A 26492-nucleotide genomic window follows, 5' to 3' on the forward strand; every position below is an offset into this window, starting at 1 on the left:
TTTTAGAGTAGCACTCTCTTTCCTGCTCTCCTGCTCCTAAACTTCAGGGTGAAGTGAAATTTCCTGCAACCACAGCTTGTAAATAGGAAGCGCTCAATAAAGACCCTCTCCCCTTTTATCTCCCAGCTGTTGACTCCATATTACATGAGAACTCTGTTCATGTTCTCCAAATAGACACCTCTATGCCTTTGCGAGTTGGCTAAAATACAACATGTAGCTGTGTTTTCTTGGGACAAAAGATTTCTTCATTTTAGAAATATGGAAAGTATGGAAGTATTCCTGAGCCTGTATTTAAATTTTCTATTCTTCCCCTTTTTGTATTTTCTGCTGCTGCTGCTAAGTCATGTCGGTCGTGTCCGACTCTGTGCGACCCCATAGACGGCAGCCCAACATGCTCCTCTGTCCCTGGGATTCTCCAGGCAAGAATACTGGAATGGGTTGCCATTTCCTTCTCCAATGCATGAAAGTGAAAAGTGAAAGTGAAGTCGCTCAGTCATGTCCGACTCTTAGCGACCCCATGGACTGTAGCCTACCAGGCTCCTCCGTCCACGGGATTCTCCAGGCAAGAGTACTGGAGTACTGGAGTTGCCATTGCCTTCTCCGTGTATTTTCTGAAGTTTCTACAAAAATGTAGTTTCCAAACAAAAATATTTAATGTTTCAAAAGGAAAAAAATGCAAACAAGCAAAAAGAAGTTATCCGTTATCCAGAGATGATCATTCTTATCGTCACCCTTTCTAGGGCTTTGCGTGTGCCTGTATATATAGTTGACATTTATTCTCAAATGAGACTGTATTGTGAGGGCAGGCTAACTGCTAAAGCAACCTGCAGCTTTCAGTAAGAATAAGCTATGCAAGTCTGTTTGCCCCTCACTGCCCGGGAAGGGTCAGCAGGTGAAGGTGGAAGGGGCAGAGTGAGGCAGGAGAGTCGCCCCCTTCTTGGCCTTCAGAATTTTCTCCGTTGGGCAGGGGAAGAGGGACGAGACGGGAGGTGGGTGAGTGGGAGGGTCTTAGGGACCTTGTCTGGAAAACGCAGCCGGCATTTCTGCCCACGTCTCATTGGCCAGAACGTAGTCACATGACCGCACCCAACTGCAAGGTGTGCTGGGAAATGTAGTCTACTTGCCAGTCTTAGTCGACAGGGGTGACAGCGTGTTCAACAACGTGCTGGTCTCTAACTCAGTTGTATAAACCGTTTTAACTTTCTTTAAAAAAAAAACAAAAAACCAAATAGTTTATTTTAAACATAACTTTGTGGGCAAAATCTGGCCCCCTCTCCATCTCCACCGTGTGTGAAACCCCGCCCTCTCTTTCCAGATCTCCTTATAATTGGTCTCCCTGCTCCTGGTCTCCATCCCCTGAAGTGACTGTCCCCCAGCAACTGAAGTCAAGTGTCCTGCTCGAAACCTTCCAAAGGTGGTTGCAGTTCTGTGCCCCCTACACACCCACACCGAGGCTGGCCCCACAGCCCTCTGACCCTACTCGCCTTGCTGCCCCGGCCCCCCAGCCTCTCCCCTTGGACTTGTCCTCTGAGGCGATGGGAGCTGCCAGCATCTCTGCCTGAACCCCCCGCAGCCCATCACCTGCTGTCTTCTTCAGCTTTCAGCTCGGATGTCACCTCGCCAGCTCCCAGTCATAGATCTCCTCCCTCCCTCCCTCAACGTGGTTGCTTTTTTTTTTTTTAAACTTTCCTGTTGTCGTCAGAGCAGTCGCCACCATCAGAAATCATCTGACTTGTTTGTTTGGATTTGCTTGTACCCCACCTCTCTGTTCGCTAGACTGTGACTTCCTTTAGGTGGGGGGAGCTTCATTTTGCTCCCATCTATATCCTCAGGTAATGAGTCCAGCACACCCTGGCTGCCTAATACATACTTGCGGGATGAATGAAGATCTTCACAGAGTGCACACATTTTTAATGACAGTACTATAGCCCACTGCATGAAATTGCCATGAATATTTAAATGTCTACTTTTGTGTCTTTTACATAAATGACTTGATGACTCTTATCTAGGTTTTTGGGATTTTAGTGCACGTATCTGTTTATTTTCTTAGGATCGATTCCTAGGTGAGAATTTGTTTACTGAACCGGTGTGTGTACAAAAGTTTAATGTGTTCAGACCCTCTGGATTTGTTTCCCCATGTTTCCACACACTCAACACTAAAAGGTGGGCGGGGTGGGGTAGAGGTTTTGTCTGTCTTCATGGCTGTAGCCCTAAATCTTAGAACAATTATTCATGCTTACTGATGAATGCATCAGTTTTCATAAAAAATTCTAAGTATCCTTTAATTTAAACTTATTTTTATTCATTTATTCATAGAAATGGTCTCTGATTTTTAAAATGTATGTTTTTTGCAGAGCAGGTCTGTCCAATGTAAGAACATTCACCCAATGTTAAACTCAAGGGCACTGCCATTAGCAGGGCTCATCTTATTCCTTAGAACCCAGTCAGGGTTCCTCTGAGCCCCCTATGGAGTTGGTGGAAAGTCCAGTACTCTGTCCAGGATTTCCGAAACCCCACAGGCTGTGCAACAAGGGATTTCTAACCAGAGCCCTCGTCTTCTCTGTGCCCGTGACTGACTGTATCTTGGTTTCCGTCACCCTGTCCCTTCTTTGTTGCCACCACATCAGCCACAGGTGCATAACTAGGTGAGCTGTTCTGAGTTGGTCTTTGGGAGGAGTTACTGCTTTGCAGACCCTTCCTCCTTCTCCCCTCTCCTCACAAGTCCCCTCACCCTCCTGCTGCTACATCACACATTTGCTTCAGCCAGCATCCAGGACCGGCCTGGAGATGAACTGCTTTCCTTTAACGGTATCCATCCTCTGGGGGTTCCAGTCAACATCCCCCCTCTGCACAGTGGTATTGGGGTTTTGCTTGCCAACACTGACATTTTGAAACTGTAATTTTTGAGAAGAGATTTTTACCATGTGAAATTGCTCTCTCAGCCCTCACACACATGTACGTTAACTTCAAAGGAGGAATTATTTATGGAATTTATGGTGTCTTGTTGCACTTGGGCATTCATTGCAGTGGTTTCATGTGTGCAACTGTGTTCCTGCTCCAGCTGGGAGATATTTCCCATCAATAGTAGAAATAATTGATCTACATGACCTAGTTTGAATTAAACTTGTGCTTAATTAACTTGGTTGCTCTAAATGTCGAGGGTTGTAGGACATCCACTTGCTTATTCAATCTTTGCAGTGTATTCTAAGGGTTGTAGGATCTCAGAGCAGGAATTTTGCCTTTGGAATTTAGTCTAAGGAAGGCTCGCGCATTGCTTAGTTCCAGATCCCACCGCTAGACTGGAGAGGAATCATTGACTTTGTGGATTGACTTTGTGAAAATGATGGATCAAAAGTCAGTTTTTTAATCTATTTTTTCCCCTCTCCCACAGGGAGAATCCCGTATTCTCAGAGTGAAGGTTGTTTCTGGAATCGATCTCGCCAAGAAGGACATCTTCGGAGCCAGGTATGTCTGCTTCGTTGTTGTTTAGGTTTATGGAGTTTAAGCAAAAACTTTTTGAATTCAGGCATCCATGGGAATCACCCAGAGGGAGGGGGAGCAGCTTCTTAAAGCAGAGATTGCTGCCTGCTCTACCAGATTCTGACTAAGTAGGCAATGCAGATATGACTGGTTCAGGGCCCACATTCTTGCAGGGGTATGGACCTTGGTCTCAGCTGGGCTCGCTTGGCCTTCCCATGGGTTGATTTAATGAGGAAATTAGATGCAGATGTTTCTGTTTTTCTGCAGCAGAAAAATAAGTTTGAGAATATGTTTGTGTTCATTTTAATATATTCCTGTTGGCTTTTTTTTTTTTTTTTTTAAATCAACTCTAGCTGAGGGAAACAAAGGATCATTTTGTTCCTGGGAGAACTGGGTATTTTTTGACATGTGTAATTTTGGAATTAAGAGATTTGGTGATTCCTGTGTCATTTACAGAAGCACTGGCAGCCTGATCATTTGGGGGTGTTTCAGCTTTTTAATTCTGGGTGTTGCACCTGGTATTCCTGTATTTTTCAGTCAGCCCTATTGACTCTTGACAGTGTGTTGCCATAAGTTATAAGACCTGGGAGCAGAGTGAGGATTGGAGCTGCTGGAAGCTAGAATTTGTTCCAGATTTCGGAGAAGAAAGCCCTTTTGAACTTCTGGCCTAAAGGTTATAGCAGAAGTTGATTTAATTTATCTTCCCTGTTTAATGGAAACAGGAAAGGTTAATTCTTAAATCCTTAAGGGCTACCAGTTGCCCACCATGTATGCCAGTGGCGCTAGAACAGATCGTTGGCCCCCTCTCAGGGCACCCTCTTCATGCTGGATACCCCTTGGGGTTGAACCATGAGGGCCATGCTGGCTGCTGGAGTCACCTTGTCGAAACCCTGGCTCATTGTCTGCACCCCCGGGACGGTGACCCGTGGTGATGCTCGGGTCTCAGCCTGACCCTGGAGACCCTGCGTGACGAGGCTCGTTCTGTCCAGCTTGCCTCATCCTCCCATACCCCGCCGAAGCCCCTGACTGCCGTTGGTCAGACCTCTTCTAAATGCTGTCCTGTTACCAGGCCTGATTTTTTCCTTCCAATACTTACTTGTTTATTAGGCTGCTCTGGGTCTTAGTTGTGAAATGCGGGATCTTTTTTCAGCTGTAGTGTGTGGGACCTTTAGTTGCGGTGTGAGAACTCTGTAAGTTGTGGCATGTGGGATCTAGTTCCCTGAATAGGGACCGAACTCCGGGCCCCCGCACTGGGAGCGTGGAGCTTAGCCACTGGATCCCCAGGGAAGAAGTCACACCTTGCCTGCTTTGAGTTTTATTTAGCAAAGTAATCAATAGGTTACTAATGACTTGTCATTACTGGCGAAATGACCAACAAGAAATCCAGGCATATCTCACTTTATTGCACTTCCCAGAGTACTGTTTTTTTTTTTTTTCTTTTAAACAAATGAAAGGTTTGTGGCAACTGTGTGTTGTCAGACGATGGTTGACATTATTTTTTTAGCAAGAACATATTTTTAAATTAAGGTATTTACACTTTTTAAAAAACGAATGCTTTTGCACATCCAGCAGACTATAAATAACTAATATATGGACTATATATAGCTATTGCACATCTAATAGACTAAAAACAACTATGTGATACGTACTGGGAAGCCAGAGTTTGTGTGGTTCAGTGTATGATGATATTTGCTTTATTGTGGGGCCCTGAAACTGATGCTGGAGTATCTCCTACAAATAGATAAAATGATGCATGTCCAATATCAGGGAAATATTAAAAAGAAATCTCTCATGCCTTGGTGTGCCGAAATGACTGACTGAGGGTTAGCTTTCTGAGTTGTCTCACCAGGAAATGATGCGCTCTGGGGTGCTGCCTTCAGCCTGAGCTCCAGGTGTTGGGCGGGGAGATGCATCTCGCCTGCAGCTTCTTTCTCATTTGACTGTGATGCCCCCTGAGCAGTATACCATGTGCCTGAACCGTTTCACTTTCCTCTTACTAAACGAGACATTTACTGGAGACAGAGGCTTCTTACTTTTTAGTATCTTTCTTCTACTACTTAACACGCACCAGCATCAAGAACAGAACTGGGCCGGTTGGTTTTTCACGTTCCGTATTTGCACACTGACTAGTAGATTGTGTTTTATGTCAAAAAAAAAAAAAAATGCCTATCGTTCTCACTGACTCTGCATCAAATGTTAGGGTTTGGAAGGAAGAAGCTGGATTTGGAAAATTTCAGTCACTTTTCCTTAAATTCATTTTCGTTTTTGTTTTATCCAAAACTCTTCATAAAAAAAAAAATTGAAATGGATTCAGATGATGTTTTTCAGCCTGTTCAGAAGATCTGAGGTTAAAATTGGAGCGGAATTGAGCTCCAAGTATTATAAGAGCCAAGCAGAGCTGAGCCTTGAATTGTTATCATTTCTATGAGAAGAGAAGGGATCATTTCTTGGGGACAGATTAGAGAGGAGTTACAAATAATGCCTCAGGATGTTCAGTGGAAAGAGAAATAGTGTCTCGGCTTCACGGACTGGGTTCCAGGAAAATGAGTCAGAAGCTCTGAATCCGGTTCTGCCCTTCGCTGTCTTAGTTCAATGAATTCCGCACACGCCCACCTCCCTCCTTCCCTCTCCCCCTCTCTCAGGGGCCAGCTCTCTCCCAGGGGCCACCGTTCTCCAAAGACCTGTTTGCCAGTGAGTGGGTGGCCCTGGGTGGGTTTGGGGGCCGAGCGGGGCCACCCCCCGCTGGCCTCTCCCGGGAGAAGGGCGCCGGCTCGAACCCTGTCATTTGCCCGGTGACCTGAAGCTTCTTCCACGTAATCTGGAGCACCTCCTTTCAAGTCATCACCGTCATGGTACATTAGCGGAAAGCAGGGAGCGAGGAGAGCAGTTTCCTGGGGTCGGAGAGAACCCCGGGGTGACTCTGGTCCACCGGGAGAGTCATGTGTCCTAAGCCGGGTAGGGGGCAGCCGTGAGCATGGCCGACGCTGTAGTGCCTTCTCTGCTGTCCCCCGGAGTGAGACCCTTTTCTCTGAACCACACCCCGGCAGGCCCCCTTTCCCCAGCCCCTGTCACTGAATGTCCCCTCCACCTCTGCACCTCACAGCGGCGGTCCCCAATGTTTTTAACATCAGGGACCAGTATTGTGGAAGAGTTTTTCCATGGATAGGGGGAAGGGATGAGGGGGATGGATTGGGGGACGATTCAAGTGCATTGCATTTATTGTACACTTTATTATTATTATTATTACATCAGCCCACCTCAGATCATCAGGCATTAGATACGGAAGGTTGGGGACCTCTTCTTACACGACCCCAGGTCTCCCTTCACAGAAGGAGGGCTGGGTAGGAGCTGGGAACCCTGATGGGTGGAGGAGGAAGCACAGTTTTCATAAATGGCATTGTCGGAAACTTGGACGTGATAGAAATGATACAGGATTGGACCTGTTGGGATTTGGGTTTACGGTCTGGAGTCACAGGAGGCTGTCTGAGGCCTGAGGATGGGGGTGGGGGGTCACGGTGGGTGGGGGGAGGGGCAGGTGCATTGGTCGTAGTAGGTGATGCTGTTGGGAGTGACCAGTGCCCTGCCGAGGGTGGGGGCTCCCAGCCCCTCGGAGGCTGCTTGAGGCTGCAGCCCTGAGGACCAGTGTCCGGACCTGCTTCCGGGCTTGGGTGGCCGACGCAGCTGCACCTGAAATCCTCCCAGTCCAGTGCCGAGGACACCGGGTCACTTTGCAGCTTCCGTCCAGCAAAGTCTCACTTTATTCAAAGGGCCTTTGTTGGAAGATGATATCTGAGTTCTTGCTCTCCTGGGACTTCTGAGTCGTTGATGTGTGTGGAAAACAGCCGTAGTAGAGAAAGATGTCTTCTTTTGGACCCAGCCTTCAGGGGAAGAAGGGCAGACCTATCATCTGTCATCTAAACAGGGACACCCTTGTGTGGAACAAGTGCTGAATCAGATGGGACGTCAGGACCTGGGGTCCAGATGGAGACAGTGGTCACCCAAGGCAGAGACACCTGTCTGTATGGTCCGTACTATGATAAACATGCTGTGTGAGCTTTTTGAAAGGCTTTTTTTTTTTTAAGCATGAGCAAAAGAAAATCAGGCTCTTTCCAAAAGTAGGCCATGTGTAAAATGCCAGTGACACATCAAAAGGGAAGTAAAATCATGTTGAAAACACTGCATCCAGAGGGTTCCCACTTCTGTTTTGGAAATGGGCGGTCCTCGTGGGACCTAGCACGGTGTTTCAGGGTCAAGGAGACACTGCCCTCCAGGAGGTTCCCTGGACGCCGTGCCACTGGACGGATTGCTGCTACTTGCTTCCTCGAGTGACCCGCTGACCTCCACACCTCTGGCCCCCCAGCCTGCCGCAGAGCGTTTTGAGCTGAGGCACAGACCTAGACAGGTAGCCCTTCCTGTGTGGTTTGATCCGCCCCCACCTGTGCGCTGAAAACCCAGTTTACTGCTAAGGTGGTGGTTTCCCGTCCCTGGGTGACGCCATGTGCCAAGCCCTCACCGGTCAGCTTGCCGCCCACCTGGGCCGCCGCCCACCCAGCCCCCTGGCCCCCACCCTCACCTGCCAGGCACCCAGCTGGTCGTCACCTCCTCTGATCCCCCAGAGTCCCCTAGCAGGTCACATGCTTCCATAGGCCCTGCGGCCTGGAAGGACTACTGTGTGCATCGCTCTGTCATTTTATAACTGATTCTTTCTCCCAGACTCCATTTTTAACTTCTGACAGAGAGGGTTTATTTTTACTTATTTTTGACTCCCCCCGCCTTACATGGTACCAGCACATCGTGGCTTCTCAAGAAGGAGTGAACGATGACCTCCTCTCTCCCCTCCCCTCCTTTTCCTGACCCTTCACTGAAAGCCCACAGTCCTCTGAATGCCCAAAATGTGCTGCTTCTTGCCTTGGAGGGTGCTTCCCCTCGGCCTGGGGTCTGCTCACATCCTTCCTGGCGCCACTCTCCCATCTCTCCAGCTCCGGTTCAGGTGGCAACACCTCTGCTGGGCTCCCCAGCCCAAGGGGAGGAAATGACTCTTGTCCCCAGGCCATCCTGGCTCTGCCAGTTCCCCCCCCCAGCCCCGGCCATCCCTCATCTCAGCACAGAGGCTGTAGCTCTTATTCTTGTGAATAAGCCCAGAGATCGGGCACAGGGCAATTGGCTTGGCTTGGCTTCAGTAGTAGAGTCTGATGATTGTAGCGCTGGTGCAGGGTGGCCAGCCTGGAGGAAGGGTCCCTTTCTTCTCATTCTCGGAGGTGCCATCAGCTCATTTTGTTCATCTTCACGAAGGGTCTGTATAGACCAGTGGAGGGAGCCTGCCTGGACTCTGAAGAGTGAGGCGGGGGAGCACAGAGGCTGGTGTCGGAAGACCATCTCGGGGGCCGGCGGGGTGGCAGGTGGAGGGTCTCCATTAGATGCTGATGTCTTGCAGAATCACCGCGGCCAAGCCCACAGAAGGGAGCACACTTCCTCATGGCAGTGGATCTAGAAAGCTCTATGTGTGGGGCGTGAGGCTGAGCTGGGGCTGCGATGGAAGGTCAAGACCCTGACCTTGACCCTCATTATTAGAGTCAGGATGGGGCAAAGGGCATGAGTCATGGGTTGGGGAGCATGTGGCCGTCTGTCCAGACAGGAAAAGTGGGACCAGTGAGCTGGGCTCTTCACCAGCAGTGAGAGGTGGGACAACTCTGACTTCCTGGGAAGCCTTTATGCATTCTCCCATCCAAGTACTAACCAGGCCCCATCCTGCTTAGCTTCGGAGACCAGGCTGGATTGGGCGTGTTCAGGGTGGTACGGCCGTAGACTTAGGCACTTTGTGATGTGGTGTTTGGCCACAGTGATGTGTGCAGTTGAGGGTCCATGCTTTCCTAAAATGGGGTACGAGGAAGGCGGGGAGTGAGTCACGATAGCCTTTGTTTACTGATTGTGTCCTACGTGCCAGGCATGACCTGACCTATTTACACAGAGCTGGCTGGATTCTCCCCAAAGCCCTTATGCTGCAGGCCCTATTGTTCTTTCCAGTTTGCAGATAAGGAAAATGAGGCAAAAAAGATAAGCTGCAAAGTCTATGTACTACCAGTATGTTTGAGAGCTCTGAGCTGCGCGTCTGGGCTCTAAACGTACATTTTTCACAGACTGTTTGGAGTGCTCCTGGAGTTGGCTGGCCCAGTGCCTGCAGTGTGATATGAAGTCATCAGAATCTGCCTAAAGTTTACGAAGAGGGGATAACTGTCTCCATCTTTTGGGTGAGGAAATCGGGGTTCAGAGGCATTGTCATCAGCCCAAGATGAAACCACTCTAGTGAGTGGCTGGGACCAGTTGAATCCAGGTTTATCTGATTTCAGAGCTCTTTCCCATGGTAGGCTAATAGTCATCTTGAGAGACCGAGGTTCAGATTGTTAGGTGGGCCATTGGATTAGATAACTGTTAGGTTTGATGACCAGGCAGTTTTTAAAAAGCATATTTAAAGAACTAGCCAGTGTGTGTGATGGCAGCTAACCAAGTTCCTAGAATTGTGAGTGAATATCATCAAGTATTAGGGGGCTTCCCGGGTGGCGCAGTGGTAGAGAATCCGTCTGCTGGTACAGGAGACACAGGGTCGATTCCTGGGTCGGGAAGATCCCCTCGAGGAGGAAATGGCAACCGACTCCAGTATTCTTGCCTGGAGAATCCCATGGACAGAAGAGTCTGGTGGGTTACAGTCCATGGGGTCCCAAAGAGTCAGACGTGACTGAGCATGCAAGAGGGAGAAAGACCATCAAGTATTAGACTTCAGATAGATGTACTTTGCTAAGTAAGATCTTTTAAGTTTATTTTTAACTTAAAATATCTTTGGGGTTTCAAACTGTATTCTTTTTTAGTTAAGCTTGTATCTTGAGACATTTAACCTTTAGTCATAGGCTTAAGCAGTAACTGAATTAGAAACATTTAATGCAAGTTTTAGATTTACCCTCCCCTTTTTTCCTCCTTAATTATGACCAGAGTCTTTATTTGAGGTTAGGGTGGGTGAAATGCTTTTGGGATCACAAAGCTGCTCTTCAAATTGAGCAGCTTTGGTGAAGACAAACCACCTTTCAGTTCAGTTGCTCAGTCATGTCCGACTCTTTGTGACCCCGTGGACGACAGCCCACCACACCTCCCTATCCATCACCAACTCCCAGAGCTTACTCAAACTCATGTCCGTTGAGTCGGTGATGCCATCCAACCATCTCATCCTCTGTCGCCCTCTTCTCCTCCCACCTTCAGTCTTTCCCAGCATCAGGGTCTTTTCCAACAAGTTAGCTCTTCGCATCAGGTAGCCAAAGTATTGGAGTTTCAGCTTTAGCATCAGTCCTTCCGATGAATATTCAGGACTGATTTCCTTTAGAATGGACTGGTTGGATCTCCTTGCAGTCCAAGGGACTCTCAAGAGTCTTCTTCAACACCACAGTTCAAAAGTATCAGTTCTTCAGCGCTCAGCTTTCTTTATAGTCCAACTCTCACATCCATACATGACTACTGGAAAAACTATAGCTTTGACTAGATGGACCTTTGTTGGCAAAGTAATGTCTCTGCTTTTTAATATGCAGTCTAGGTTGGTCATAGCTTTTCTTCCAAGGAGCAAGTGTCTTACTTTCATGACTGCAGTCACCATCTGCAGTGATTTTGGAGTCCAAAAATATAAAGTCTCTCACTGTTTCCATTGTTTCCCCATCTATTTGCCATGAAGTAATGGGACCGGATGCTGTGATCTTAGTGTTCTGAATATTGAGTTTTAAGCCAACTTTTTCACTCTCCTCTTTCACTTTTGTCAAGAGGCTCTTTAGTTGTTCTTTGCTTTCTCCCATAAGGATGGTGTCATCTGGTATCTGAGGTTACTGAGAGAATTTTATAAAAGTTTTTGTGTGGGAGGCTCCCAGACACACATTGTCAAGTTGCTTCTTTAGTACAGTTTCTTCTCCATTGTGTGTTGAGCTGGTAGCCTCACATTATACTTGTTGAGTTGCTGTTATTTTTTCTCTTGGCAGCTGGTGAAATTTAAAACACGTACGGACTTGGACATTGGAGGGATGTAGCCAGAGTCCTTCCATCTACTAGCAGCTGAGACTGATGGGGATATAATGCCATGTAATGATAGCTCTGTGGCACCAGCTCACCCCCATCCCCACGGCCTAGGTATAAGTTGTTAACACTTTGCTACATTGGCTGCGTCTGTTGTTTTTTTTCCTGAAGTATTCTAAAGTGAATTGTAGACATCGTGACACTTAGCCCCTGAACACTTCAGCTTGCATCTCTAGGGGAGGGGGAAAAAGGCAAGAACAAAAGTGAAGAACATTTTCGTTTTAACCACCATGCAGTTTTCACAAAATTAACAGTAATTGCCTGATGGACTGTCTTACCTAGTCCATTATCTGAATTCCTCCAGATAAAAGGCCCTGAAATGCCTTTTACAATTGGGCTGTTTAACCCAGAATTCTGTTGAGAATCATGTATTGCAGTTAGCTATGAGGTCTCTTAAGACCCTGTTCTAGAACAGTCTTGTCTCCCCTTTTTGAATGATCTTGAGGGATCAGTACTTTGTCTCTCTGACACATTTGATTGCTTCCCGTGGTATCAAAGACTGTGTTCCTCTTTCTCCTGGGTTTCCTGTACATTAGGAGTTGGATCTGAAAGCTTGATCAAATCCAACTACTTTCCTGTAGTTCAGGAAAGGGGGATGCTGTTTGATCAGGCAGGACCCAGCATCTGGTTGTCCTGTAACTAACTGATGGAGTTAAAATCCATCCCTGGGTTAAAGTCTGTTCCCTCCACTGTCAAATTAAATCTGCCCCCAGGTGGCCAACGAGAAATGGGCGAAGGAACAGTTTGGCACTAGAGACATGTACATTTTAAATATTACTTTGCTTTTTCTCCCAAAAGATCAGATGTTGTTTTTTCCTTTGCCCCTTTTGGAAAACAGCAAACAAAAGAACTTTTCTCCCTTAACAGATGGAGAAACCTCCAGTCCGTAAGTGCCTTGAGGGTCCCCTTGCTAAACTTCCAGTGCTTCTAGGATGCAGTGAGGCCAGGGTTTGTATAGAGTCAGGCTTTGTTTAATAGGGGTTCTGTACTGAACCCAGAAGCACTTCTGTTTGGTCTGCGGTACATTAAAGTGAAAAGTGTCAGTCTCTCAGTTGTGTGTGACTCTTTGTGACCCCATGGACTGTAGCCCGCCAAGCTCCTCTGTCCATGGATTCTCCAGGCAAGAATACTGATGTGGGTTGCCATGCCCTCCTCCAGAGGATCCTCCTGACCCAGGGATCAGACCCAAGTCTCCTGCATTGCAGGCAGATTCTTTACTGTCTGAGCCACCATGAGCCGTGGTACACTAAAAAAAATAAACATTTTGAGCAATGGGTTTGGGAAATTTCATATTAAAAAAACAGGTTTCTGGAAAAAAAATCTCAGCAACCTAGACACCTTGGCCCATGTTCCTATGAGGTGGAGTGGCTGGAGCTGGTGGAGACCCTCTGGGTGGGACCTCAGGGCCACCACGGACCCCACAGCTCCTGCCGTCTTTTGAGCAGCTGGCCTTCTCCACTGACAGGGCCCTCGGGCCTCTGGAGGGATGACCGGCGTTTGGTGCTGGCCTCTGCCCTGCGTGGTCGGCAGCGTGTAGAGCTGACCTGCCCGCAGCACAGTGCCCACCTGGGAGGAAGCGGGGCCCCTCTGCTCCGCTGAGGCTGTTTGTGACCTGCTGGCTCCATGCAAACCTGCCCCTCTCTCTCTGCAGGCCTGTTGGAGCGGCCTCAACTATCTAGGGCATTGCTGAGCATCACAGCATCAACACTAATGGCCTGTGGGCCAAAAGTATTTGTCTTAAAATCTGAGCTCTCACAATTAGTCCTGTGAGAGTCCAGAGCACCCTGCTCACAGGCTGTTCATTCCAATCGTACTCCCCTGACCCCAAACCCTGAAAGGACGTTATTAAACCCTTTCCTCCCAAATAATGACATTCCCACAGCAGCCACACAACTTATTATTTTTATTCTATTCTATATTATGCTCTCTTTAAGTTTCATATCCCTAAGTAGTTAGCGGGAGGCTCCGGAGGGAGGGGGATGCACGTACACTTAAGGCTGATTCACCTTGTCACGCCACGGAACTAAACACTGGGAAGCAGGTGTTCTCCGATTAAAAATAAATTTGAAAGATCAATAATTGCCATCCATCTAAAGAATTTGATTAGATTTTCACATCAAGAGCTGCATCAGGATGACCCGAGGTGAAATGAGACAACTTATTATAAATCCGTGCTGATCTCCCAGTCTTTGTATGTAGGAATAGACGCGGCATCCTTCTAAAACGTGCCAGGCTTCCTGTGCATAGCGTTCAGGCCACCGGGTTTTCCAGACAGGAATGTCAGAAGTGGCAGGTGGGTCAGCGCACCGGACCAGCACGTCTCTGTCCTGGGTGAGGCCCCGGGGCTTGCTGTCCTAGAGCCAGTGCTGTGAGAACGGATGTTTAGAACGGTCTGGATTCCCTGAAGAGGCTGTGCCGGAATGGGCATCCATTCAGAACGCCGGGACTATCAGGTCGGTTTAAATATGTACTCCTACAAGCTGGCCTTCGTGCCTTTCCGGGCTTGGTGAAGGAAGCAGGTGAAGTAGACAGGGCCCCTTTCTGTACCACCCCCACTGTACGTTCGTGAGAATCCCGTGTTCACAACCCCCTCCTCTGCCTTGACTCCAGACACACGAATGTGCTGGCATCTGTCATCTAAGCAACTTGGGCTCGGCCACCTGGCTTAACAGAGACAGAAGGGAAAATTACAGGATGTCTCGCCTTCACCTCCATCAGCAATGAATGATGCTCTCTGGTCCCGGAGTCTCCAGGGCAGAGAATTTGATGTGTTTTAGGAAGATGAGGGAGGGCTTCCCAGGTGTCTCAGTGGTAAAGAATCCACTTGCCAATGCAGGAGAAGCAAGTTCAATCCCTGCTCCAGGAAGATCCCCCAGAGGAGGCAATGGCAACCCACTCTGGTATTCTTGCCTGGGAAATCCCTTGGACAGAGGAGCCTGGTGGGCTACAGTCCATGGGGTCTCAAAAGCACTGGACACGATTTAGGGACAGAAATATGAAGGCACCCCACACAGAGTAGATACTTACTAAATTTTGTTCATCTAATCAGAGTGGAGCCTGAGACAAGGAAAAAATTTAAAAGCAGCTGAAGAGCTGTGGACCGTATTTTATTTTAATCCCCTGGTGTAATTATTTACAAAGGGCACCAGTGAGAGCAGAAATCCATGGATGCCTCTGGGGAGTGGCGGTGAAGTTTGGATCCTCTGTCCGATGTCTCTTGTCCTGGGGACCTGATGTCTTTCCTCCGCCTCACCCCCTCCCTGGCTGCCTCCCGCCCCTCATTCCTGCCTCTCCTTCTTTGCTCAGCTGCCTGTGTCCCCCACCCACACCCCAACAACTTTTCTTTTGCTTTATCCTGAAATTTATTCTGTATTTGTCTCCCAGAGGTTTCCGTTTGGTGGGGGGAGGTAGGGAAGCGTATGAGGAACTAAAGTATGACAAGGAAGGGAATTTCGCCAGCTTGAGATGAGTCAGAAGTGAAAGCGTTTCGGAATGTGTAAGACAATGAAGACAATATTTATTTTACAGAAATGGAGCTAACAACCCAGCCTCCAGGAACACAGCCAGTAGGTATTGCAGGGAAGGACGTCCAACGTTCAGCTGGCAGAGCACTCACAGCTATAGTTTCATCACCAGAGGGATAAGGGAGGCCTCTCTCACTGTGAATGGTTCCCTGGGCGACAGCTGCCCCGCCAACCTGTTCTCAGTGAAGCCCTGGGGGGTCCTTGACAATGTGCCCTCTCAGCTCCCTGTGCACCTGTGTTGACAAAAATGGCATCATTCAAGGTAGAAAAATGGTTATACCTGAAAGTAATGCTTCTGAAAATGCACAGTCCCCTGTGGTCCAGTGGCTAAGACTCGTGCTCCCAAGGTAAGGGGCCCAAGTTCTATCCCTGGTCAGGAAACTCAATCCCCCCATACAACAACTAAGACCCAGCACAGCCAAGTAAATAAATAAATATTTTTAAAAAAGGCACAATCCAGAATCCATTTGGATATCTCTGTCTTTGTTGTTTAGTCACTCAGTCATGTCCAACTCTTTGAGACCCCATGGACTGCAGCACGCCGAGCTTCCCTGTCCATCACCAACTACCAGAGTTTACTCAAACTCATGTCCATTGAGTCGGTGATGCCGTCCAACCATCTCATCCTCTGTCATCCCCTTCTCCTCCCACCTTCAATCTTTCCCAGCATCAGGGAAATGAGTCAGCTCTTCGCATCAGGTGGCCAAAGTATTGGAGCTTCAGCATCAGTCCTTCCAATGAACACCCAGGACTGATTTCCTTTAGGGTGGACTGGTTGGATCTCCTTGCAGTCCAAGGGACTCTCAAGAGTCTTCTCCAACACCGCAGTTCAAAAGCATCAATTCTTCAGGGCTCAGCTTCCTTTATAGTCACATCCATACATGACTTCTGGAAAAACCATAGCTTTGACTAGACGGACCTTTGTTGGCGAAGTAATGTCTCTGCTTTTTAATTTGCTGTCTAGGTTGGTCATAGCTTTTCTTCCAAGGATCAAGCGTCTTTTAATTTCATGGCTGCAGTCACCATCTGCAGTGATTTTGGAGCCCCCCAAATAAAGTCTCTCATTGTTTCCATTGTTTCCCCATCTATTTGCCATGAAGTGATGGAACCGGATGCTATGATCTTAGTTTTCTGTATGTTGAGTGTTAAGCCAACATTTTCACTCTCCTTTTTCACTTTCATCAAGAGGCTCTTTGCTGCTTCTTCGCTTTCTGCCGTAAGGGTGGTATCATCTGCATATCTGAGGTTATTTACATTTCTCCTGGAAATCTTGATTCCAGCTTATGCGTCCTCCAGCCCAGCGTTTCTCATGATGTACTCTGCATATAAGTTAAATAAGCAGGGTGACAATATACAGCCTTGACGTACTCTTTTCCTTATTTGGAACCAGTCTGTTATTCCATATCCAGTTCTAACTGTTGCTTCTTGACCTGCATACAGATTTCTCAAGAGGCAGGTCAGTTGGTCTGGTATTCGCATCTCTTTAAGAATTTTCCACAGTTTGTTGTGATCCACATAGTCAAAGGCTTTGGCATAGTCAATAAAACAGAAGTAGATGTTTTTCTGAAACTCTTACTTTTTCGATGATCCAACAGATGTTGGCAATTTGATCTCTGGTTCTTCTGCCTTTTCTATATCCAGCATGTGAATATATATCCAGAATTGTGAACATCTGAAAGTTCACAATTCACGTACTGTTGAAGCCTGGCTTGGAGAATTTTGAGCATTACTTTGCTAGCGTTGTGAGATGAGTGCAATTGTGCGGTAGTTTGAGCATTCTTTGGCATTGCCTTTCTTTAGGATTGGAATGAAAGCTGACTTTTTCCAGTTCTATGGCCACTGGTGAGTTTTCCACATTTGCTGGCATATTGAGTGCAGCACTTTCACAGCATCATCTTTTAGGATTTGAAATAGCTCAACTGGAATTCCATCACCTCCACTAGCTTTGTTCGTAGTGATGCTTCCTAAGGCCCACTTGAACTTCACATTCCAGAATGTCTGTCTTTAGGTGAGTGATCACACCATCACGATTATCTGAGTCATGAAGATCTTTTTTGTATAGTTCTCCTGTGTATTCTTGCCACCTCTTCTTAGTATCTTCTGCTTCTGTTTGGTCCATACCATTTCTGTCCTTTATTGTGCCTATCTTTGCATGAAATATTTGGGGCGGGAACATGGAAAATAAAGTTTTAAAGTCTGCTTAGAAATTTTATCAATCTAGCAGGTTCTTTGGTGATAAATACAAGCCCTAAGTGCTATAGGCAGTCTGAATCAGTGGCCAGCAAACTCCTTTCTGTAAAGGGTCAGAGAGTAAATAGTTGAGGCTTTGCAGGGCTTATGATTTCTCGAAAGTACAGAAGCAGCCAGGACAGTAAATGAATAGGCATGGCCATGTACCAGTGGCCTGTGGGCCATAGTTTGCTGGTCCCTGAGAGTATAAGCTATTGATTTTCTACAACACATGTATTTAGAACTGGGAGTGCCCATATTATTTGGTCATGATTTCCAGATTAAACTATTTCATTGAGCTGCTAGTTGATCAATGACAGGCAGGAATTCAACCAGTATTGACTTTTGGGGCATGAAGGAGTCAGGTTCCTAAATATGGCAGTAGCTTTTTTTTTTTTTTTTTTCCTTCACTCTCCAAAGCCAGCATACTTAAAATACAGCTTGTCAAACATTTTAGATAGGCATTGTGGATTTTAAAGTCTACAGATGAGTATAAAATGTTTTTATCTTAGAGAAAATTACTTCTCAGTGCTTTATATTAATACATTTGTAAGAAATAAAGTTTTATTTATAGGAATCCCAGCAGATGCAGAACATCATTTAAATTAGGATGTTACCATTAAAATACTGCCTGTTTTCTCTGCTGAGTATTTCTTAAACTTACGACTTTAGTACAGGTAATGTTTAATAAGGAATTTGCAATGTGTAACTCCTCAGTAAATTATTAAAGAACTGGTACTCCTACTGTATAATATCAACACAAGTGATGTAAAACTATGTTGTTGTTCAGTTGCTTAGTCATGTCTAGCTTTTTGTGACCCCATGGACTACAGCACACCAGGCTTCCCTGTCCTTCACTATCTCCTGGAGTTTGCTCACACTCATGTCCATTAAGTCAGTGAGTCCATCCAACCATCTTATCCTCTGTCGTCACGTTCTCCTCCTGCCCTCAATCTTTCCCAGCATCAGGGTCTTTTCCAATGAATCGGTTCTTCACATTAGGTGGCCAGAATATTGGAGATTCAACATCAGTCCTTCCAATGAATATTCAGGGTTGACTGCCTTTAGGATTGACTGGTCGGATCTTCCTGTCCAAGGGGCTCTCAAGAGTCTTCTCCAACACCACAGTTACAAAGCTTCAATTCTTGGATGTTCAGCCTTGCCTCAATTAGCGTGTGCTGACATTCCTTCGGCATAAATAAGCTGCAAGGTTTGTTTCCACTGTCTGTTTTGGGTTGATTATAGGTACATTGTTGTGCTTCCCTTTTTGAACAACTGATTATTGTTTCAAAGTCTCTATTATTTTTAGATGCTGGAAATTAGGCATTCATGGTAGGAAGGTAGAGAAGCATTCAAAAGAAATACTGCATTTTAAGTTTGTGGGAAACTGGTTGAGAAATCAGAATGGATGAATCATAACTTTATCACAGTTTCTTTTTCTTTTTGCTAGTGAGAAAATGACAGTGTTGCTTACATATTCTCTCTCCCTCTCTCTCTCTCTCTCGCTCTCTCTCTCTCTCACTTGTAAACTCTTGGGAATTCTTTGCATACAGTGATTTAATTTTGTTGAAGTGCTTTTCTATGTTATCTGCACAGTCTGGACAGTAAAAGAAAAGATTGTGACAGAAAAATGTGCAAATTCCTTTCTTCCAGATGGGTTACTGGCTCCCTGCAGTGTGATTTCATTTTCCCTCTGTTATTAAGTATGTAGTAGAACCAGCATGTGCTGGAAATGAGATTTGAATGACATGTACCTGAGTCAGCCTCTTGTGTTTGCAAAAACAACAACAAACAAGTATCTTGGCCTCAAATGTCAAAATATTTGTTCTTTCTCTGGACTAATCTTTCTCAGCCAATGACTTCACAGTCTGTATATCTGGGCCTCCAGGTTAGGCACTGGGGAGTTGTCCTTGGCTGTCACTGGGGAGTTGTCCTTGACTGTCTCATCCCTCCAGCTCTTCCTGGTCCCTGTTTGTGCTGAGGGCTTCCTGAGCAGGGTTCACATCTTCAGGTCTGTCCTCTTCCCTTATCCCTCTGCACATGAAGAGAATGTGAAGGTCGCTCAGTCGTGTCCGACTCTTTGCTACCTCATGGACTATACAGTCCATCGAATTCTCCAGGCCAGAATACTGGAGTGGGCAGCCTTTCCCTTCTTCAGGGGATCTTCCCAGCCCAGGAATGGAACCCAGGTCTCCCGCACTGCAAACGGATGCGGATTCTTTACCAGCTGAGCCACCAGGTAAGCCCCATGAAGAGAGTGTTCCCTCTCAGACCACACTCCGCTACTGGCGGGCCTTCAACCATCGCTCCTTTGGTGAATTAAGGCCCTGACTCCAGAGCCCTCTGTCTGCGCCCTCTGTTTGGCCTGGCTCCCTGGCCCCCAGAGCTATGCTCAGTTCCGTGCTTCAACTGGCGCCCTGGACGACCAGCACCTCCCCTGTCTGTCGCGCAGCCATCTCCTTCACAAAGATGTCCAGGGGGATAGCCCGCAGGAGGCTTTCCTCACCTCCGCGCCCACCTGGCCCAGGTGTGGGGCAGTGCGTCGTCTGCTCGGCCAGGTGCTGGGCGGTCACGCTGTGCGCATGCGCTTTCCGCACGGCCCCGCCCCCATCTCCCATGAGTCTCAGCGCCTGGATGCCGCTAGACTCGGCTGTGCCGGGCGGTCACGCTGTGCGCATGCGCTTTTGGCACATTTCCCCCTCCCCCCACCTCCCATGGTTCTCCGCGCCAGGATGCCGCTAGACTGAATTTCCTTTTGTTTCTTTGGTCGTCGCTTCTTCAGTATGCGCTCCAGCCTTCCTTACCTTCTCACCTCATAATTTCTTATTTTACTTTTCCGTACGTGCTGTTAAGACCCTCATTCTTTACAATACTTAGGTTATACAGTTTCGTAACATAAAAAAGCCTCTGCCAGCACATACCACCTTACTTTCAGCTTCTTATGTTGAAGCTACCACAGCTGCCTTTAATCCGAAGGAGGGCCTCACCCTCCCCCCTCTGACCTTGTAGAATTCGCTGGAGGAAGGCATGGTGAAGCATCCCCGACCAGGAACGTTTCTGAATCCTGTGCGTCTACACTCAGGTGTATGGGGGCATTTTAGCTCCCTCTGGTGGCCAGACCGTCAGGTGCATTTTCGTTGTGGACCATTAAAATAATTTTCATATCTAGTAATCCTCGGGAGTTCTTTTTAAATTTTAAAAATTCAAATCTTGTTTGTTTGGCAGGTATTTGAATTACTCTCAATAGTGACACATACAGAGGGATGAATATTTTACTTTAAGCAGTCCATGCTTTTCACAGTTGGTTTTAAAGTAGATGGTACATAGCATTAAGCTTTATTTCCTCCTTTTCCTTCCCTTTCTTTGCCAAATAATTTCCTAGAGTTGTAGATCATCACAATACAAAGCCATGAACTATAAAGGAATAAATATTGAGAAGAAATGAAATTTTTCAAATGAGGGTCCAGGATGGCTTAAAGACAAAATGAATTTAATGAATTTTCAGTTTCACGTCTTTATGGATCAGACCTTTAAAATGCATTTTTCTTTATGAAAGGAATTTCCAGACTGACATTCTTAATATAGAGAGAGAGTAATATAAAGAGTTACATATATCCATGCTTATGTGGGAGATAGGTGTGGATGGTTTCAAAAATATTTGTATTTGGCTTTGGAAATTAAAAAATATACTTTGCATATGCTTCTGTCTGAGGTTGTGGCAGTTTTTAGCACTATGGAGAAGCTAATGAAAGCAATCCATGACATGAAAAACAGACTTAGGGAAGACTAGAGGGTTTTTAAAATATTTCTCTTGTCATCTCTTCCCTGTAGGTAAATTTTTAATGATGCATGTAGACAGCAGTGCTTTTCAGATTGATGACAGTGACCCTCGAAGAACAATAGCAGCAGCAATTAATTTTTTTTTTTTTTTTTAATGCAAGCTTGGCTAATTTTCTCTCAGGTGTGCTTGGGGATTTTTAAGATAAAATTCTGTTGGGGGCTGGGGAGGGTACATCTTTGTGGGCAACCTACTTGAGTGGGCAGGTTACAGCCAAGGGCTTATTTCAACAGAATAGGGAGTGGCTCCGACAGCCCCAGAGGAAAACAACCAGGCCATTTCTCTACTCATTTTGCTTGTTCTTTTCTCCCTTCAGTGTTTTTTCATGTCTGTAAATACTGACAAGACACAACCACGAGGAAAGCCACAAAGACTTTCAGTGGGACGAAAAAAATTGGGAGGCACTGGGGAGAAAAATTAGGGAGAAAATTATATGTCCATTTGTAATGGTATTATAGTAGTTTATTTTTTTTGTCAGTTGAAGACATTCCAGTTTATTAGGGCTGTCAGGAGGGCTCTCATGAGCTAATGTTCTCAGCCCCTAACAGGGCTGGGACAAGAGACAAACACAAAGTCTATTGTGTGTTTTCTCTAGACACCCCTTCCCCTGAAAAAGACCTGCCTCCAAAGCAATGAGGTGAGTCATCCACAGCAACAAAAGAACTCTAAACCGTCTCAGCTCAGAAGAAGATGCTGCCTAAGTGGAATGGTACTTCTTTCTGGTGGAGAGGTCTGAGAGAGGTGGTGTGAGCTCCATGGACTGCAGAGAGGCTCAGCTGTCCAGAGGGTGTTAACCCTTGTCCCAGGAGACGTGTTTTGTCACCCTAGGTCACAGCCTCACTCGCTTCCCCTGCCTTTTGCCTCCCTCTGGCTTTATTTTATCCTCTTGAGCATTTGTGGTCCATCTGAGGCTTTCTTTACAGAGTGGACTAAGTAGAGAGTCCCTCAGAACAGTGAGGATGGCAACAGAAATGTCGCCACGCCTGAGAGGCTTTCAAGTCCTTTAAGCTGGGCTGAAAATTGGCTTCAAATAGTAAGAAGGAACAGACCAAAAAAAAAAATTGGATAGAGGTGGCTCAATTCTGTTCCTTTTTTTTTTCTTGCCCCCAAAAGAAACCCCACAGTGCTAATGGGCAGCTCATCATAAATGGTTTTCAAGTTTAATAATAAGAAAGCCAGACTGGCAGGGGAGGAGGGGTGTTGTTTACTTTCAAATTTACATATTGAAGCAATATAGAAATTCATTCAGTTCAGTTGTTCAGTTGCTCTTTGCAACCCCATGAATCACAGCATGCCAGGCCTCCTTGTCTATCACCAACTCCCAGAGTCCACCCAAACCCATGTCCATTGAGTCAGTGATGCCATCCAACCATCTCATCCTCTGTCGTCCCCTTCTCCTCCTGCCCTCAATCTTTCCCAGCATCAGGGTCTTTTCCAATGAGTCAGCTCTTCACATCAGGTGGCCAAAGTACTGGAGTTTCAGCTTCAGCATCAGTCCTTCCAATGAACACCCAGGACTGATCTCCTTTAGGATGGACTGGTTGGATCTTGCAGTCCAAGGGACTCTGAAGAGTCTTCTCCAACACCACAGTTCAAAAGCATCAATTCTTCGGCACTGAGCTTTCTTTCTAGTGCAACTCTCACATCCATACATGACCACTGGAAAAACCATAGCCTTGACTAGACGACCTTTGTTGGCAAAGTAATGTCTCTGCTTTTTAATATGCTGTCTAGGTTGGTCATAACTTTCCTTCCAAGGAATAAGCATCTTTTAATTTCATGGCTGCAGTCACCATATGCAGTGATTTTGGAGCCCAGAAAAATTAAGTCAGCCACTGTTTCCCCATCTATTTGCCATGAAGTGATGGGACCGGATGCCATGATCTTAGTTTCCTGAATGTTGAGCTTTAAGGCAACTTTTTCACTCTCCTCTTTCACTTTCATCAAGAGGCTCTTTAGTTCTTCTTCACTTTGTGCCATAAGGGTGGTGTCATCTGCATATCTGAGGTTATTGACATTTCTCCCGGCAATCTTCATTCCAGCTTGTGCTTCTTTCAGCACAGCATTTCTCATGATGTACTCTGCATATAAGTTAAATAAGTAGGGTGACAATATACAGCCTTGACGTACTCCTTTTCCTATTTGGAATTTGGCCTGTTAATTGTGGAAATCTCAGTAAACACGTAATAGACAGGAAATAAAAGCCCCTCTCTGCCTCACTCCCAAGCTTACTGAGATAGATCCTTTGAACATACTCCCTACCCCCAGATCTGTGTGTGTGTGTGTGATTGAGGGGGTGCCTGAGAGTCATACCCTACAATCCTATAAACTTCTCTTCAACTCCCCATTATGCTGTGGCCGTGTTCCAGGTCACCCCTCAGAAGTCCTCCTCATTACGCTGTGGCCGTGTTCCAGATCACCCCTCAGAAGTACTTCCCCAGTACGCTGTGTCCATGTTTCCCTCATAAGTATCTTTGTCTTAGCCTTTTCTGTGGCCAAGTAGTGTGTCTGAGAATGCTGCGGAGTCAGTATGTTGAGTGGCTGGTCTCCGTCTCTTCAGGTCCAGAGAAGCTTGGGCTTGGCTTAGAGATGGCCTTCTTGTTTGGCCAGAAGTGACAGCACAGGCCTTTACTCTTGTTGTAGCCGGACTCTTGCACTTTGTATCTTGATTTTTTTCAGATATATTTTCGAGCCCCTACAGTGTTCCCTGTACCATGGAATGCACTGGGCAGGGGGGGACCTTCGCGTCCCTGCCCGCTCAGAGTTTAAATTCCACGCCCTTTTTATCATCAAAGTCTTGGGCCAACTGCAGAGGGAACCACCTTGAAAGATGCCCGCCCTCCCTCCCTCCCCACCTTCACCTGCCACTGGGGGTCCTGGCTGGAGGACCCTTGCTCCTCGGAATCTGGTTGCCACTGGTTATAAATGATGCTCCAGGTGGAGGTCACCTGTTGAGCATCCTTCATCCTCAGCATGAACATTTGCCCATTCAGGTGCACTCATGTTGGGACTAAGTGAATCCTTAGCTGGCTGTCCCTGGCGATGCCATCCTCCAGCGAGCTCTCTAGGTCAGATGAACCCCATCACCTGAGCCACAGCTTTTCAGCCCGCCTTGCCCCCTCTTGGCCAGGAGCTCTTGCTGGAGCATCTTATTTAGCAGATTGAGTATTGCCTGCAAAGCTCTTGCCTGCACCCATAGGCTTCTTAGCCACAGTTGTTTCTTGCCCTTGTGGGTATCACTTTAGCTTGCTTCTTTGTATGTGAATGACTGAAGTTTTACTTCAGCTCACTCTATATTTGCGAAAACCCTTTTTAGCCTAAAAAAAGTTTTTTAAAATTTGCTTCCACCCTCTTCCTTTTTATAGTCTATTTTATTCATTTCAGTTTCTGATGTCAGAGGAGTTCCATGTTCATTTATAGAAAGAAAAAATCAGTTGAAGAGGAAACAGCTACTGAAGGGAAGAAGGCTTGTGCTCTGCAGTCTTCAGGATTGACTGTGTTGGTGGCAGGACTTTCATGGGAGGGCAGGTGTGCCTGGCTCTGGTGTCGCCATCCTGGGGACGTGCCCTGCTGTGGCGTTGTCTTTTGTGCCAGGAAGGTTCTGGGGTCAGGTGGGGTTTACCCTCTCACACGGCTTCCTGACTCAGCTGATTTCCCACCAGCATCCTCCTGGACGGTTTTGAGTGTGGAGCTGAGGTCTTGCTGGGGATGCTCCCTGGAAGATCCCAGAGGCCTTGAGGGGGCACTTGGGACCCTGGCTCACAGGAGTTTTCTAGAGGATCTGGGTCAATGTTTAAAGATTCTCTTCATGATTAGCCTGGTGTCTTCCAGAAGCGTTTTTCAGAGTCTTGGTTTTTTGAGTCAAAGGTTGTCTTTTTCTAAGTCCTGCTCTCCCATCTCTGGCAACAGGAAACCACATCCTGTTAGTGGTCATTAATCAGTGATGCTAATTATCGATGGTCCTTGGTTTCAAAGTACTCCCGGGTGGTGCTAGTGGTAAAGAACCCACCTGCCAGTGCAGGAGAGCAAGAGACACAGGTTAGATCCCTGGGTCGAGAAGATCCCCTGGAGGGAGGGCATGACAACCCTCTCCAGTCTTCTTGCCTGGAGAATCCCATGGACAGAGGAGCCTGGCGGGCTACAGTCCGTGGGGTCTCGAAGAGTCGGACATGACTGAGCACACACACCTTGGTCTCGAGGCACGTGCGCTGGAGGGCAGTGTGGAGTGCGGCTCAGCAGGGTGCAGGGTTCACACTGGTGCCTCAGGAGTGATGGGGAGGTCTGTTGTGAAAGGACCCTGGGGTGCGGCTGCTCGGGTCTGCGGTCTGAATATCGCTCACTTCCCTGGGCGTTTCTAATCTGGAGCTTGGAGTCAGCAAGAGTTGCTGGGGCAAGATTTCAAAAGGAAAGATCCCTTTCCCATAACACACACTTTAAACCTAGCAAACACACAGTTCTTAAAGATATTTTTTTAAAAAAAGAGGCTCAAGCTGGTTTCACCTCAGTGACAACAAACAATGAGAGAAGTTATGAATGAGCAGGCCGAATCTGTCTGAAGAGTGTGTGTGGCCGAGAAGATGCCAGAAAGTTTAAAAAGAGTGACTGGGGATAATCCTGCCAGTTTATAAGAGCAGAGAAAGAGCTCGTTTTCTTCATAGAAAAAGATGGCCTGCAAGTCAAGGAAACGACCTATCACCTAATTGGAAAATGATCATCGGAGACCACACACGGAGTTCAGAGAAGAGGGAATACCACTATCGATTAAAAGAATGGAGACAGCGAGCTTCGAGTACAATAAAAGAAGTGGCAATTCAAGCTCTAGTGGAAAACCTTTCTCAGCTATCATGTTTTCAGAAAGGAAAGATTTTAATAGCAGTATGTTGATATGAGGGTGATGAAATGGCTCCCCTTTAATCTGTTACCGGAGGGCGTTGACGTGAACGCTACCTCTAGCAAATGTTGATTAAAATGACAGGAGCCAGGCCCCCCACCCCCACCCCAGTTTGGCTATTTTATTCAAAAGATTGAACTTCATACCTGTGTGAAGTGAAGAGGTTACAAGAATGCACATTCCCTTGTTGATCTAATCAGAAAAGATTAGAAAGAACCAAAGTGTCTGTTAAAAAAACAGCTGAATCCGGGGACTTCCCTGGTGGTCCAGTGGTTAAGACTCCACCCTTCCAATGCAGGGGACACAGGTTCCCAGCCCCTGCTCTGGGAAGTTCCATGTGTCATGGGGTGTGGCCATAATTCAATACATTTTTTTTTAAAGGTTAGTGTTTTGTTTTGTTTTTAAACAAAGCAAAAAAACCCCAGCT

The 26492-nt window shown here is 46.7% G+C and overlaps 1 protein-coding gene across 6 annotated transcripts in view; it reads left to right on the top strand.

The window, feature by feature from the left end:
• NEDD4L (NEDD4 like E3 ubiquitin protein ligase) overlaps positions 1-26492 on the top strand; it is a 365586-nt gene that overhangs the window by 109058 nt on the left and 230036 nt on the right. For all 6 annotated transcript variants that reach the window (XM_061131047.1, XM_061131038.1, XM_061131046.1 and 3 more), the window contains exon 2: positions 3392-3465. In XM_061131047.1, the coding sequence (XP_060987030.1) occupies positions 3392-3465 (74 nt within the window). The remainder of the gene's footprint in view (positions 1-3391; positions 3466-26492) is intronic.

Source organism: Dama dama, chromosome 27 (assembly GCF_033118175.1).
Source record: "Dama dama isolate Ldn47 chromosome 27, ASM3311817v1, whole genome shotgun sequence".
NCBI classification, from domain to species: Eukaryota; Metazoa; Chordata; class Mammalia; order Artiodactyla; family Cervidae; genus Dama; species Dama dama.